Raw genomic sequence first — 16305 nt, forward strand, 5'->3', positions numbered from 1 at the left:
ATTATAAACATCTCCTTCATGCAACCACTACAACACCTAAGATCAATCCCCCAACAAACCTTAAACAGAAAAAATACATTGAAAAAAAAAAAGCAATAGAACTAGAAACACGAGAATTAATGTGGAAAATCTTCAAATCGGAGGGAAAAAACCACAGACTAGAAAAATTCTACTACGTGAAAAATTATTACAATCACATAGAACAATTTTCTCTCCTGACCCCAATTACAAGAGCACTCTCTAAAAGTTTTTGTATTACTCGCCCTTTAATTTAATAATCCCACTCTCAAACAATAGAATACAAAAGGGAATTTAACTAGTTAGCACATTTAAGTTTAAAGTTTTCTAACTGGGATAGCTTGAAACCAAAAGCATAGGCTCATTTTATAGTAATTTGAGCTCATCACTTCTTTGAATTTTTCCAATATATGACAGTTGCATTTCTAATATTTTGTAAAATACTCAATGCCATTTCCCATTTTCGTTCACTAACCATGAGACTTCCAACCATTCTCATAACTATGGGTCTATTTGGACTGACTAGAAAATTTTTTTCGGAAAAGTCATCTTTATAAAAAGGGATGTTTTCAAGTATAGGATAATGAACAAACTTATTTACAAATATAGCAATGTCACTGGCTATTGGTAGACAGGATAGACAGTGACCTTTTGTTATATTTAAAAATATTTCATACAATTTTGAGATTTAAAACAATTACCCTTATAAAAATGGGTTAAAATACACTCTCAAAGTGTTTCAAAAACTATTTTGAGTGGTTGTCAAATAATATAATTTTTTTTTCAAAATTAAACACTTGAAAAGTTAAACTAAACATACCTTATATATTACAAACCTTCTATACATGGAAAAAAAGCATCTATGGATTTGGAAAACATTAAGGTACGTTCCATTTCAACCAATTGAAGCTTATTTGAAATATTACCCCACTGAGTAATCAAATTACATAGTACATATATACTAATAGAAGCATTAAAGGTGATCATCGTTTAAACACCTACAATAACACTGTTCTTTGATGTTGGTCACCCGTTCATTATCATGCTCCTATAATGTCAGCTTTTTACCGACATTCAAAGCCAATTTTATACGAGTGACATAAATTAGAATTGAACATGTGAAGTAGATGGATTAAAATATGAAATAATGAAATTTACAAAGACTATTTTAAAAAGCATCAAATATGTTTCTAAATCCTAAACTTTCATTTATTTTGTCTAGTGTGCATATTTATGCTAAATATGTCCTTAATTTTTTAATTTTTTATTTAATAGATCTATAGATTTCACTTATGTAATCTAATAAATTCATGTCGATTTGAAGATAGTTTAGTGAATTAAATATTAATTATCATCATAATAGTGTCAATGATTCAATATATATCCACTTCCATGTATTGTTTGAATTTGAATTGTGAGAACTTTCTTAGAGTCCGTTTGGATTTATTTGAGAAAAAAAGTGTTTTTCAAAAAACTCATTTTTATTTAAATATTTTTGACAAAATTTGTTGAAAATAATATTCAAAAGTTATTTCGAGTGGTTGTCAAAATACTTTAGTTTTTTCTTAAATGACTTATTTTTTAAATTAAACACTTGAAAATGCATTTCAAACATACCCTTATTGTCCTTTGTTTGTCAACAATAGTCATGCTCTTTGCCTTTGCCTTCATTTCGAACTCAACCTCGGTTAAATTATCCAAAATAACTTTGACATTTCCAAAAAAAAAACTCAACGAATAGTTTCAAAATCACGATTTGCATGGCAACCACACATTGAAGTATTTGCAAATATTTTTTCGATTATCATCACATATAAGTGGCATAATTAGGTGTTCCTCGTAATAGATATCGTTGGAGTGCCTTTAATCTGTTATCTGACGTTTTGAACAACTTTAAATTTGTTGAATTCGTATTTAAATATTTAATTATTTATAGTTTATTTATGATTATAACCATAGAGTTTAGAGACGTGCACTATATAAATTCTCTAACTCTAAAGACGTCACTATTCTGTATTCCGTAATATTTTTTCTGATAAATTTTTTCTCCCGCTATAACACATTGTTTTAGTAAACTACTGTGTGTTAATTAACTACTACTTTACCTTTTCTATATTTTTTATGTGTAGATTTCTTAACAGATATGAGCATAGTTCAATATAAACTTTTTTTTTTTTTTTTGAGTAAATTCATTGTTAGTAAATAGATCTCTACTTTCTCTAGTGCATTAAAGTTTAGAATCTCCTTGTATATAATGTATACTTCTTATAGAAAAGAAGAGAGCTGAAAAACAATGGTCAATTAATGAGACCCACTTAGTGGATGATGTGTGTAGAAGGCAATAGTATGTACAATGGCAGTATTATTGATTTTTTTCTTTAATTTTCTATTATTATATATAAAAGAAATTTTAAAAAATGTCAAACTATTTACGAAAATTAAAAAGAAAAAACAATAATAAATTTATATTAGTTTCTATTAACGTCTATCAGTGATAGACTTGTATCAATTTATATTACTGATAGTATCAATGGTAGACTTATATCGGTTTCGATAACTAAAAAACACTAATAAACTTCTATCACTCTTTATCAATGATAGACTTCAATCAGTTTTTATCATTGATAGACACAGATAAACTTCTATCACCGTCTATTAGTAAAAGACTTATATTAGTTTCTATCACCGATAGCGGCAATAGACTCTATCAACGTCTATCTGTAATAGACAATGACAACAATGTCTATCACAACTAGAATTAAATTTTGCTATTTGTATAAATATATTTTTTTTTTTTTATTTTTGAAAATCATATATATATATATATATATATATATGAAAAAGACATTTTCAAATCTAAATGAAGGACAAAGACATCCAAGATGGGATAAAATCAACAGCTTGAATAAATGAAAAAGTGTCAACACCATTACAGCTAGCAATTGGTTTGCATGCCATTTCATGCAAACCTACAAACTCTTTGAAAGATACTTTTCCCTCCAAATTCTCTTCTGAAATCGACTTGTGTCTCAAATATATTTTAAAATAATCAGAACTAAATAATTGATATGCTTCGAATATAAATAAAAAAAAAAATGACAATTATTATTCATATCATTCTTGGGTTATCAATATGTTTTTAACTTTTTTTATATTCCTTTTTTTTTAAAAAAATAATAATATTCGACATAAGTTCTTATTTGACGGTATATGACTTTTTTTTCTTTTTTTTAAATAAGGTTTCGTTTAACCCCGATTTGGTTTTTGAGTTTTTATTTTTGAAAATTAAGTTTACAGTCACTATTTCTATAAATTTCTTCACTATTTCTATCTCTAAATTTCTTCATCTATTATCTACTTTTTATCAATAATTTGAAAAACTAAACCAAAATTTGAAAAATAAAAAAAGTAGTTTTTAAAAACTTTTTTTTTTTGGGGAAATTGGCTAAAAACTCAATCTTTGTACTTAAGAAAAATGCAAATCATTAAAAAAATATGATTAACTTTAAAAAACCAAAAACAACAAAAGAAATGTTATCAGATGGCTCTAAATTTTTGTTAAAAAAATTGATAAGAAATATTAAATTTCATTTCTAAAGATGTTGATCCAACCATTTAATTTGTCTGTTGGATACTTCTTTTTATCTCTACTTTTGTATTTTAAATTGATTCTTATTTCATTTTTTGTTTTTATAATAATGAAGAAAAAAATTAGATAAACTACTGAAATATTTATATGGTTACAATTGCACCTTGGAACCTCTAATTGTAAAGTATTAGATTATTGAACTAAAAATTTTAAAGATTATATCAATTTATACCTCTAAACTTTGAAAGTATTAATTGATATACATTTACGAAAGTTCATAATAAATTGATATAATTATTAATTTAGATTAAATGTAAGGATGTAAATTGAAAATTTTTTAAATTATTTATTGCAAATACTAGACCCTTTGAAATGTACAAGATGGTAAGATATGGCCCTTCCACCATTTATGCATTTTTTTTTTTTACCTCTTCTTCTCCCTCCGAATTAAACTTTTCCTTGCCTGAGTTAGAGATGTCCATTTTTTCGGTGGGATCCGCTCTTAATTGGGCGGAGATTCCCCCAATTAAGTGGAGAATGGGAAGGGGAGAATTCCAATTGGCTAAAAGAGGACAGGGACGGGGAATACATTCTTCGTCCTCGTCCCGTTAGTCTCTTTATTTATTTATTATTATGGCAACTTAATTTTATATTGTTGTTATTATTCTTATATAAATATTATATTTAAATTTTAAATTTTATTGATTAATGGTCAGATAATGAATATGTTTGGATTGAACATTTAAATTTAAATTATTTATATGAATAATTTGATTGATAATTATTTCATTTTAGATTGATGGGGGATGGGGAAGCCATCCTTGACCCCGCCCCATAGATATCTCTAGTTGAGTCAGACTTTCTTCACAATGAGGAGTCTTCAAATCTTACCGTGGTCTCTACTTTAATTCAAGAGGTGAAGTCTACAGTGAGTTAATTGGGATTTGTTTCCTTCTCCCATGTGAAACGATGTCACAATATGGCTCATTCTCATGCAAGTAGGGCATTGGAAGAGCGTATTTCTTCTTAGCTCCTTTCTCCTTGCCCTGGGTGATCTTTTAATTTCTCTTTTTTTTCTCAAGATATTATTTTGCAGTTGTTGGCAACCTTATTTCCAAACAAAAAGTTTCAAGAATTTAAAGATCTATCATACACATTATAAAGTTTAATGACCATGTAAAGATACAGATCTAAAAGTTCATGACTAAACTTCTAATCTTATATGAAATTGTGTCTTCCTAACTTGAAACTTTGGATCTTCCACTGATAGAAAACTGTTACATGAATAGTATCACATAATATTGGAAAATAAATAACCTTGTATACAAGAGAGAATTTGAGCCCAACAAGTTCACGGTCTCTTTAAAGACAAATTTACTCACTTTAATGCATGAATTTCAAGAGTAATTGTCTCCTGGGATAGAGCAAATTATCATTCATATGAAACTAGTATCTCATCCACAAAATCCAATGAACAAAACTTGAATAAATTTATAATTTACAAAAGGAAGAAAGGTGTTTGCGGAAAAAAAAAGTGAAAATGTAACTTGAAGAAAAGACATATTTTATATACTGATTCGTGGCCATTCGAATAACCATGTCTCTTTTTCAAATTGGTTAACTATGAAAAAAAAAAAAAAAAAACGTACCTATTTATGAAACGATACAACTCGTGAAATTAGAAAGATGTCACCCCAAATGAAGAGCTACCTACCCTTTATTCCAACAGAAGCCTCTTGTAATTGATAATGTTGGAGTGTTTGTGGTAGGAGAATGACCCAACCTGTGTATGGGTGTGTCCTTTTTGCTTTATAAATGTTGGCCTTTTGGATTCATGTAAAGAATAATCAGAAAAACACAGCTGTTTATTCTCATCTGTATAAAGACAATTGAAATTTATAAACATACTGACATCAATTCCTTTATTTATTATTATTTTTTAATTATTGAATCCAATTATATATAAAATGGGAGATTTGAAACTCTAACCTTTGGATAGATAATAAATGTCTATATTGAAGAACATCTATTAGATTAAATTAAATTTGTCTAACTTGACACATAAATATGTATAAAGAGACCATAAATTAAAGCGTTGTGAAAGAGGTGTTTCTTTTAAACCACTCCACTTTGTAAACAAGCCTTTGAATTGTTTCCATGAGAATGTGGAAAAGCACTACGATTGGCATAAAGTTAAAAGGAACAAAACTTTGCTTGGATGACTTTTTTTCCCCTTTCTTTTAAGGGTTAATGGCAGCAAGAAGACAATAAGGAAAAAGAGACCAACTTATTTACAAAAAAAAAAAAAGGAACACAAAAACCAAATAATATATGTGAATATGAAAAATTTAAGGACAAGTATGTAATTTTACTCATATTTGTCTTATAATGAAAATAAAAGGAAAAGAAAAAATAAAACCTATATATATCCCTCCATCTTCACACCTGAGTTCATCCATCAAATTTTGGGCATATCTTTTTAGAGAAATGAAGCCACTCAGTCTTCTTTGCATTTTCATTATTCTTTCCATTCTCTTACAGGTAATAATATATATATATATGATTTTACATTTTACATTTTTTATTTCCAGTAACCAATTTAAAACTTTTTCATTTAATGAATTTTCTTTATGTATTTTATTGTAGGGTTTTTCAGAGGCTTTCACTACTGTGAGTGTTCTCCATCTCTCTCTAGCTTCCCTTTATCCCTTCCATCATCACCTTTCTAAGTTTTTGGAATTAATTGGATGGAAATTTTGAAATAAGGAAGGCTTATAGCTAATATGGTTAAAAATAATTAACCACTGCTTAACAACTCCAACTTATTGTTCTAGTCTCTTAGGGGCAGTTAAACCACAAACTTGCCTTGGTGGAGTGGACTATTATATAACCCACCCGATATTTGGGTTTCTCATTATAATAGAGGTTTCCAATTATTAAAACTCATACTTAGTTATAATAAAACTATTTGAAAAATCTCCTTTATCTATCCACCGTGTCTACTATTTTGTCTACAATGTTTATTATTTTGTAACTATCCTTTGTCCATATTTATAACTTAGTCTAAAATAATCCGCACCCCAAACACAAATTATTATAATCCAAACTAAATGTAGTATGCACCCTAAACATCTTATAATAATCCACATACTATAATACTCATGAACTATAATAACCAACACTCAGTGACCTAAATAGCCCGTTAATCACTAAAATTATTTTTGTTTAGGAAAATTTTAACATGGTATGAATATATATCAAAGTGCGAGATACAATTTCGGCTTTATATATATAAGAAAGATGTTGAGCATATGTATGTTTGGCGTAGTTTGAATAAATGAAGAGTTAAAAGAAGAATATATGTGATTTCTAAGCCTAGTTCTCAACCTTTAACTGATTAATTAAACAAAAGTCATAACATGTCCTAAATTATTAGAAAAACAAAAGAGTTAGGTGAATGAAAATAATTATAACAATCATATGAATATTGACATTGTATTGGATTCAGGTGGATGAAGGGACCAACACAGTAGCTCTCACCAAAAAGTATCACTATCATCCAAAAATCAGTAAGTTGCCATGTAATCTAATAATAGTAATAATATATATGTAAATAAAGAACTTTATTCTTTAAATTTTTATATTTTATTTAATAAGTTTCTAAACTTTAAAATCGTCAAAGCCCTTATAGATTTCTAAAACTCTCACCATTTTATCTTTTAAATTAACAAATATATTAAATATAAAAGTGAATTTCATGTCTAATAGAACTATAAATTTTAATTTTTTTTAATCTAAAAAATGTGTCAAAGTTCTATTAGACAAATAAAAAGTTTGTTAAAAAACTTATCAGATACAAAATCAAAAGTATAAGAGCTAATTAGACACTTCATAAAATTCAAAGAAATATTAGACATGAAATAGAAAGTTTGTGCACTCGTTAGATACTTATTTTGTTTTTAGATTTTAGTTTTTGAAAATTAAGTCTATAAAAACACTCCTTTCAATTTTCACTTCTAAATTTATTGCCTTATTATCTACTTTTTTCTAACATAATTCTTGAAAAACCAATCCAGATTTTGAATACTAAAAAAGTAGTCTTCAAAAATTTGTTTTTGGAATTTGAAATCTGACTAGAAATTCAACTCTTTTACTCTAGAAAGATGAAAACTATTGTAAGAAATTGAAACAAAACCAAACTTAATTTTCAAAAACCAAAAACTAAAAGCCCGTTTGGTAAGTATTGGTTTCTTGTTTTTGTTTTTGTTTTTGAAAATTAAGTCTATTTCATCACATTTCTTATAATGATTTACAACTTTAAGTACAATGGTTGAATTTTTAGCCAAATTCCAAAAACAAAAACAACTTTTTGAAAGCTACTTTTTTTAGTTCTCAAATTTTGGCTTGGTTTTTTAAACTATTAGCAAAAAGTTGATAACAAATAAAGAAATTTGGAGGGGATAGCAATGTCAATAGGACTTAATTTTAAAAAACAACAACAAAAAATAAAATGGTTACCAATGCCTAAATTGTCACCATGGAGCCTTAGTTTTTTATTTTTGATTTTTTAAAATTGAGCTTAAAAAACATTACTTCCATTTATAAGCTTCTTTGTTTTGTTATTCATTTTCCTCTAATATTTTAAAAAACTAAACACAGAATTTAAAAACTAAAAGAAAATATAATTTTCATAAACTTGTTTTAATTTTTTAAATTTAACTAAAAATTTAAGTGTCGATTAAGAAATTCGATAATTATAATATGCAATTTAGGAGAAAATAAACATAAATTTCAAAAACAGAAAATCAAAATCGTCACCCAACAAAACTCTGAAAACTAAACATGTAACATAACAAAAAAAAAATTATATAAAGAAAATTAAAGATCGGATTGGATTGGGTTAGATTGCAAAAGGGAATGCTCAAGGAGATGCAGTAAAGTTTTCAGAAAGAAGATATGTATGCGGGCATGTGGAACTTGCTGCAGTCGTTGCCACTGCGTTCCGCCCGGCACTTACGGCAACCACCAAGCTTGTCCTTGCTATGCTCGCCTCAAGACCCATGGCAATAAGCCCAAGTGCCCCTAATTTCCTATTACTCTACTTTTCTAATACTATTTTCATTTATATATTTGGAGGTGCTTTAATTTCTACGTATTTTCCACTTATGCTTATACATTTTAAATACTATTAATGTCTATAAAAATGTCAAAACGAGCATAGCTCAACTGGCAAATATAATAGATGTGTTATCGATCCAGATGTATATGGTTTGAATTCACCTATTAAAACAGCTCAGTAAGCTTAGTTGGGTCCTTCTTCTCCCAAAATTCATTCTATTATGGACTTTTGTTATGGGTGAGCGTGTTTTGCAAGAGTTTTTCTCCCAGGCCATCTATATAGGGTTGGTGTTATTTTACCTATCAATATATCGAGGCCAAGGGTTTCTCTTGCATTTTGCTTTGCATTTTCTCTACCATGTTTTGTTTTTTTTCCGATTATGTTGATTCCCCCACTCCTATTGTACTATATATAAGCGGCTTGTGTTGCTTACAATTGGAATAAAAATCGGTGTTGTATTTTTTATAAGGTCTTATTTTCTAATTGATAGTATATTTAAGAAATCTTTTGCAGCACATCTCGCTAGCTCTTATGCAAATATTCGGCTTTTTAATACTCACGCATACTTTTGAATATTCTTTGACAAAATATTCAAAGATAATAAATTAAATCAAAAGCATACCTATCTTTTGAGAATATTCAACCATAGATTGAGACCCATTATAGCTCTGTAAAAGAAAGAAAGAAAAGAACAAGATGATAATGAAGCAAAAGTGAATGATGTAACAAATAATTGATAAAAAAAAAATAAAGTAAAAAAGTAAAAAAAAAATGATTTAGAATATTCTTTTATTGCAGAAAAAACATACATTGTGTATGTGTACAAGCAAAAAGATAACCAAGAATTTTTTGGCATTGAGGTAGCCCATTTAGAGACCGGGAGAGAAGATGATATTTCCAAAAGTCATTAAATGTTGCTATTACAGAAATTTTGGATGGATTGATAACATGTTTTTAGTGCATATACGTGGAATTGTTCGAGTACTTTCAAAATAATTTCATATGATTCTTTGTTAAACATATATATAAATGGAATATTATTAGTCTAATATTACTTTTCCATTAATAAAAGAAAGGCACAAACGGCATAAAGCATATTAAATCTACTACGCAAACTTTGTGCACTAAGGCATTGCTCATATCAAAATCAATTAGAAGTTGCTTAAGAACTAAAGAAATAACTTGTGTGGTGAGTTGTTTCGTAGAACAAACTTCACTTACATGAACACAAATTCAGTAAAAATATGTTATAGTTTGTGGGTTGATCACATTGCTGTTAAGTATGATTGTAAGGTGGGATCTTGGCGTTTTATTTATCTTGGGTTACCTCTTTATGTCATCTCTATCCTTTTGGCAACCCATTCTTGTCAAGATTGATAAGTCATACGAGGCTACAATCATGGCAACACAATTTCCTTTGGAAAGGAGGTCGACTGACTCTATTGAGTGCTACACTATCAAAGTTGCCTATGAATTACTTGTCACTCTTTCAAATCCCTTCCAAGGTGGCAGAGGTTATTGATAAAAGGTTCGAAAATTTTCTTTACAGTGGTAACAGAACTAGCAATACCACTCATCTCCTCAGATGGGATATTCTCAAGCAATCATTAGATGCGGGAGGGCTTGGATTTTCGACATTATATTTTGAAATACATCCTTTTTGGCTAAATGGATTTGGCGTTTTAGTCCAGGAAAAGAGGCTCTTTGGAGAAATTTTATCACGGCGAAATTTGTGTCTTGTCATTTTGATAAAAAAAACCATCCAACAATGGCAATGTTTCATCTAAAAATACTTGGCAGCATATTATGAAACTAAAAAGGCCTTATTTACTACAACACTCTTTGTAGAGTTGGTAATGGCTCCTCCACGGCTTTTTGGTCTGATTTATGGATTAGTTCTGCCCCCCTCAAACAATGCTTCCCTCATCTCTTTGCTATTGCTGAGTCGAAAGCTGCCACAATTGAAGAGGTTTGGAACCAACCCACAGGCTCTTGAACCTTAAACTTCAGAAGATTCCTCAAAGACAATGACATCAACGAATGGTGGGCCAGTTTCACACACCTCGTCCCTAGCATCCAGCTTATTGCCCAACTGGATTTTTGGTCTTGCCAACTTGAAAGCAGGGTCTTTTCTCCACCAAGTCCCTCATGAACCAATTGTCATCTGATGGACCTTCTTCCCAAAATAACTTATACAACAAGTTACGAAAGCACCCTTGCGCTAAAAGGAACAAATTCCTATTGTGGGAAGTTAGTCATTCTTGTCTTAATTCTACGGATAAACTTCAAAGAAGATGCTCATGGATTAATATTTCCCGATCATAGTGCTGCCTCTGCAAGGAAAGTAATGAAACCCAATTCCAACTTTTTTTTTCCACGGCCCTTTTGCCAGTGATATATGGGCTGAACTGTTTCACTCTTTTTTTTTTTCTTCTTCTTTTTTCTTTTTTTATGAAATCAACAACTTTCATTGGGAAAGAAAATGAAAGAATACACGCCCAACTGTTTAACTCTTTTAATTAGACCACGGCTTCTGAGTGATTCTATTGGCTGGCTTAGAATGACCTTATTGGATCACCCTTTCAAAGTGACAAAGGCTTGCATTGTTTGTGCGGTGTTGTCCAAGCTTTTAGATGAAAGGAATGCTAGAATCTTCAAGAACTGTGAAAGATTCCCCAAAGACATCTTAGAGTTGGCTATTTACAATGTTGTCTTTTGGTGTAAAAAATCACAGCCTCTAAAAGAATACAATTTAAATTTCCTTGTTGCAAATTGGAAACAACTTTCATACACCTTTTGAATAGGACCCTTTTTGTACTCCATTGGATATATTTCATACATCAATGAGATTATTCAAAAAGGGTAAAAATATGTTATAAGCTACTGTAGTTAAAAATTTTGTTTGTTTTTTAGCTAACAAGAATGGACGATTGCTCTTGTAGTTTGATCTCCTATTACAGCTTTGGTTTTATGGAATGTTGATTATATTATCAGTTTTGTTGAAGTTGAAGCTGGTTTCCTCTCCCTCGGATTATCTTCTAATAGTTGTCCTCATCACATGGTTGTTTGTTCTCTTAGTTTCAGATACACTGGTTTTGGAGTTTCATTTAAAGAGCCAATTTGTTCCGTTATGAGTTGTATTTCATTGTATTTGCTTTACTTTTATGGACTAGTTTAGCTATAGACTATTTTTGGTTGCATTTGCTTTATCTTGCTTATTTTGGCTCATTGTATTTGCTTATTCCGTTAAAAAAAAAAAAAAAAAAATGGGAAATTGCTTTCCCCAAACTAACTCCTTACGAAATGTTTAAAGTTATGGAAACTATTTTTTCACAAAAGAATGGAAGCAAAAGTAAATAAAATAAAGATAGTGGCTCTTCATTTCCAAATATGCTCTTAACAGTTCAAGGCATCGGATAAAACTTCAATAATTTTATGTTAAAAGAATACACAAATGAGAGAACAGAGAGACGGAACAGGTTGTGCATTTATGAACTTGAAAACAATGGTTCAAATTACTGAAAACGGGTAATTCATACATGATTTGGCAAGACATTTGTAAAACTCTTAGGTTTGAGAGAGAATCATAATACTCTATTCATTCACCAAAGACATGAATATATACTAGTGTACAAAGCATAGAAAAGGAAAATATAACAAGATATTTACAATAATGGAAAACCCTAACAATAGAACTATAACAACATTCAATAGGTAGCTTCATGTATATGAATTATGATTGACATAAGAAATTCTGAAAATGAAAATGTACCTAAAATCGAACCCAGCATCTGGTGCACTTTGCGATGCAGTCTCCTTTACAATCAACATTGTAACCCAATACCTTGGGATTACGCAGAAGAAGATTCCTTAATGATTTGCCTTGAATTCCCCACTCTTTGTCCAACAATTGTACGTTGGTTTTAAGCTCCTGCTCAAGATTGCAGCCAAGAACTTCTGGGAATTTTTTTAGCAGCTTAGAGAGATCGTCATTCGAAAGACCAAGTGTCCTCAGATATTCCAGTATGTCATTTACAGTTTCAATATTAGGAACTTCCTTCTTTCTGTCTTCACCCCAGTAGGGTGAATGAATGTGGCTGAACGCCTTTCCAAGCATCTTATCTTGCTCCTCAACACTGAAGCTGAACACAGACAGAGCTTGCCGACAAGCTTCCCATGTCTTCCTATCCTCATCACTTAATGTCAAGCTTTCAACTTGAGTAGTCGAACAGATTTCCCACTTACTGGGATAGGGAGTTTGTCTTCTCACATCCTTTATCATATGCTTCGCAGGAAGATAGGAGAAACTTACATTTGAACGTGCAGCATCTGATATGGCTGTGGCAATGCTGCGCTGCGTTGAGAATTAAGAATACGTTATGAAATACTAAAAAGAGACTTTAAAATTATTGTTTGAGAAAATGCAAAACAATAGGAGTATGAAGTAAATAATGTAACACTTATTTCCCCATTTCCCATTGCATTTCTACAGAAAACTTCAGAACCTTCACATATCTCCTCAATGGCATGATTGTTGAAATCACCAAAAATACTTCATACTAATAAAGATAATTGTCTTCACTTATACATTATGGATTTCTCCCTTTCTTAACCAATGCGGGATTGTTTGTGCACCTAACACGTTCTCTATAATGTGTTATTCCCATAGTATTGCATGATACGAGGCAAAATTTGCTACTCACAGTAGAACAACAGAAACGAGTAGCAGAATCAATGGTTGATATGGGAGACACCAACGATTTTCCTAGCATGCCTGTACCATATTAAGAAGTTTGGTAAGAACCAGTGGGACCAATTATAAAAAATGTGATTATCACAACACATTTACCATTTATAGAACATGGCTCATCTCACATAAAAAATTCCTCCAATTCCTAAATTTTGTTAAAACATTTTATTTGAAACAACAATGAGTTCCACTCAAATATGGAGAAGATCCAAGTGAGTTAATGCAAAGAGATTTATTCTATCAAAGATAGAGTTTTCAAATTCCAAATTATAATTACCTCCAACATTAGCATTTTTGAAATAGTGGTACTACCAATAGAAGTTCATCAACAAGCTAGTAGACAAATTTCCACACAAAATCATGTTTCACTCTATTAAGATGACCAACTTTACTCAGTATCTGAGTTCAAGAGAAGAAAAGTACTTTGATCAAGAAAGTCATGGGAAATTGGACTAAAGGACAATTGGACCCAACAAAAATATAAAGGTTCACAAGTATGCCTCCAGAAAGATAAAACAGTAGGTGCTAGTGCTCCCACAAAAATATGTTGACTGAAGGCTACAGTGAAATCATTCAAGAGTACAAGGTTTTGACTACCGAAATAACAATGCTGTCATAAAATAAGAGGCAGCCCTGTGTAGACAATTGGCTAACTAGGATCTCTTCAAATTCAGTTCCACAGGTAAGATTGGTGACCATGCTCAAAATAGAGCATTCAAAAGAATTCTTGGAAGAAAACATAAGTACATGAAAAGTGAAACAAAAGTGGTTGAGATCCTCAGAAGCCTCTTAGAGGGCATTTGATATGCAGTCATTGACTTTTGGGATTGAGTTCAATCACATTCATGGATCATTCAAACAAAGAGCCAGACTTATTCATGAGACTAGGGAGAACTCCTTGTAGCCCACTAATGATTATAGCGAAGACTTTGACTAAAATATCTGGTTTTTTGCTCCTCGCCTTGAGCAGGTGTTTCTACATTACAATTGTTCATGTCCCATGTTTGATTATCATTATTGTTTCTGCTTGACTAATTTCTAATTAGGTTCACACAAGAAGAGACAATTGATCCTAAAGACATAGTGTTTATCCCATCACTGCCAGTCGTCAAAAGCAGTCATAATCAAAATCTTGTTCGTGGAGCTGCCAGAGTAAAGGCAACAATTCATAGCGAAAACTCCAGCGTAAACAGAAAGAAGTTGCTACACGACATGAGGTGATCTCCCAAACAATGCACTAGAATTATGCAAATATGCAATATGGATACTGCGTTCTATGACTATATCATGGAGCAAAAAATTCAACCAATGGCATTTCTCCTCCAAGAGAAGTGGATCATAGCTTGGATTTGAATATTGTCTTAATTGAATTGAATTGAACTGAATTGCGTGAAGCACAAAGAAGGAGGTTCTTTTGAGCATTGGAATTTCGATCAAAACTGAATGCGAAAACGAAACAAAACAGTTAACAAGTCCAATTAAGAGAAGCTACTTCGTATTATAGAAACAAAACAAGGATTGAATGAAATCGGAGGAGGTACCTGAAATTGGAGGGATTGAAAGTGAAAAGCGTAGAGAGTTGAGGTTGAAGAAGAAGAAGAAGAAGGGTGAGGCAGTGCGAGAATTATGAAGATGCGAACTACAGATTGGCTCACACTAAGACACCAATCTTCTTGTCCTTTGCTTGTAGCTTAAAGCCACATAAACCATCAGGCTCTGGTTTGTCTTCACCGCTCCTTTCTTTTCCTTTTCTTTTTCCTTCTTTCCACTTTTTTTTTTTTTTAAAAAAAGTTCGTCCACGTATTATTTTTTAGCACCACCGGGCTGCAAGAATTGTCTACCTCAACAATTATTCGGAAAACTCTTTTTTTTTTTTATTACTACAATATCTATTGATATTATTTTTATTTTTAAATTTCTTCGTTTTTTATCTATATTTTATCGATATTTAAAAAACCAAATCAAATTTCGAAAAAAAAAACATTTCTATAACTCTTTTTTTATACCTCTTAATTGAATGTGATATGGTAATTTTTTTTTCTTATTTTATATATATAGTAATAAAAAATCATTTTTATTTATTTTTAGATAGTGAATGGAGTTTATTCCATTCATTTTATTCTATTCGCTGAAAAAATTTTCATACTTTCTTTTATCCCCACCTATGATTTGTTCCCACGGATCTTTAATATTAGTATTGTTGTTTTCAAAATTTATTAGAGAAATATTGTTGTTTTGGAACTTATTAGAGAAATATTGTTGTTTTGGGACTTCGAGGCTAGAAGTCGAGGGTTGAAGATTCAACTAATGTAGAGGTCGAACGTTGAGAACTCGACAAACAGAGAAAAACATGGAAACAATACGTAAATTAGGGTTTTCGAGGGTTGAAGTTTTAACATACATAAGTCGAAACTTCAACCCTCGACAAGAAAAGGGAAATCTCGCTAATTTTGTGATGAGGATCTCGCTCTAGAAGGGAATCTCAAAGGGAATCTCGCTAATTTTGTATATTAGGTTGTCGAAGGTTGAAGTTCTGGCATACATAAGTCGAAACTTCAACCTTTGACAAGAAAGATAAGTGGGTGAAGCAGATTGTAAGAGAGAGTGAGATTGTAAGAGAGAGCGAGATTGAAAGTGAGATTGTAGAAGAGAGCGAGATGGAAAGCGAGATTGTAGAAGAGAGCGAGATTGAAAGCGAGATTATAGAAGAGAGCGAGATTGAGAGCGAGATGGTAGGAGAGAGCGATATTGAGAGAGCGATATTGAGAGAGCGAGATTGAAAGCGAGCTTGTAGGATAGAGCGAGATTGTAGGAGAGGGCGAGATTGAG

At 30.9% G+C, this 16305-nt stretch overlaps 2 protein-coding genes across 6 annotated transcripts; one reads left to right on the forward strand and one right to left on the reverse strand.

The window, feature by feature from the left end:
* Nucleotides 1–5154: 5154 nt before the first annotated feature.
* On the reverse strand, nt 5155–15294 carry LOC120075592 (Mitochondrial transcription termination factor family protein). Of its 5 annotated transcripts, none has more exons than XM_039029128.2 (5): nt 15018–15294; nt 13430–13500; nt 12499–13080; nt 9349–9394; nt 5155–5482 (listed from the first exon to the last, which is right to left on the reverse strand). In XM_039029128.2, the coding sequence occupies exons 2-3, from the start codon at nt 13496–13498 to the stop codon at nt 12499–12501; spliced, it is 651 nt and encodes a 216-aa protein (XP_038885056.2). In that variant the 5' UTR covers nt 13499–13500; nt 15018–15294; the 3' UTR covers nt 5155–5482; nt 9349–9394. The 5 variants fall into 5 exon arrangements, with proteins under 5 accessions (XP_038885056.2, XP_038885057.2, XP_090169173.1 ...); XM_039029129.2 differs by having other exon boundaries at nt 5155–5430; nt 15018–15205; XM_090313047.1 differs by lacking the exon at nt 15018–15294 and adding an exon at nt 14783–14856.
* On the forward strand, nt 5886–8920 carry LOC120075593 (gibberellin-regulated protein 9-like). Its single transcript, XM_039029130.2, has 4 exons — nt 5886–6148; nt 6254–6277; nt 7116–7176; nt 8512–8920. Exons 1-4 carry the CDS (start codon nt 5996–5998, stop codon nt 8691–8693), a joined length of 420 nt encoding a protein of 139 aa, XP_038885058.2. The 5' UTR covers nt 5886–5995; the 3' UTR covers nt 8694–8920.
* Nucleotides 15295–16305: the final 1011 nt, after the last annotated feature.

Source organism: Benincasa hispida, chromosome 4 (genome assembly GCF_027475165.1).
Source record: "Benincasa hispida cultivar pf3 chromosome 4, pf3_genome.v1.1, whole genome shotgun sequence".
In the NCBI taxonomy this organism is placed as follows: domain Eukaryota; kingdom Viridiplantae; phylum Streptophyta; class Magnoliopsida; order Cucurbitales; family Cucurbitaceae; genus Benincasa; species Benincasa hispida.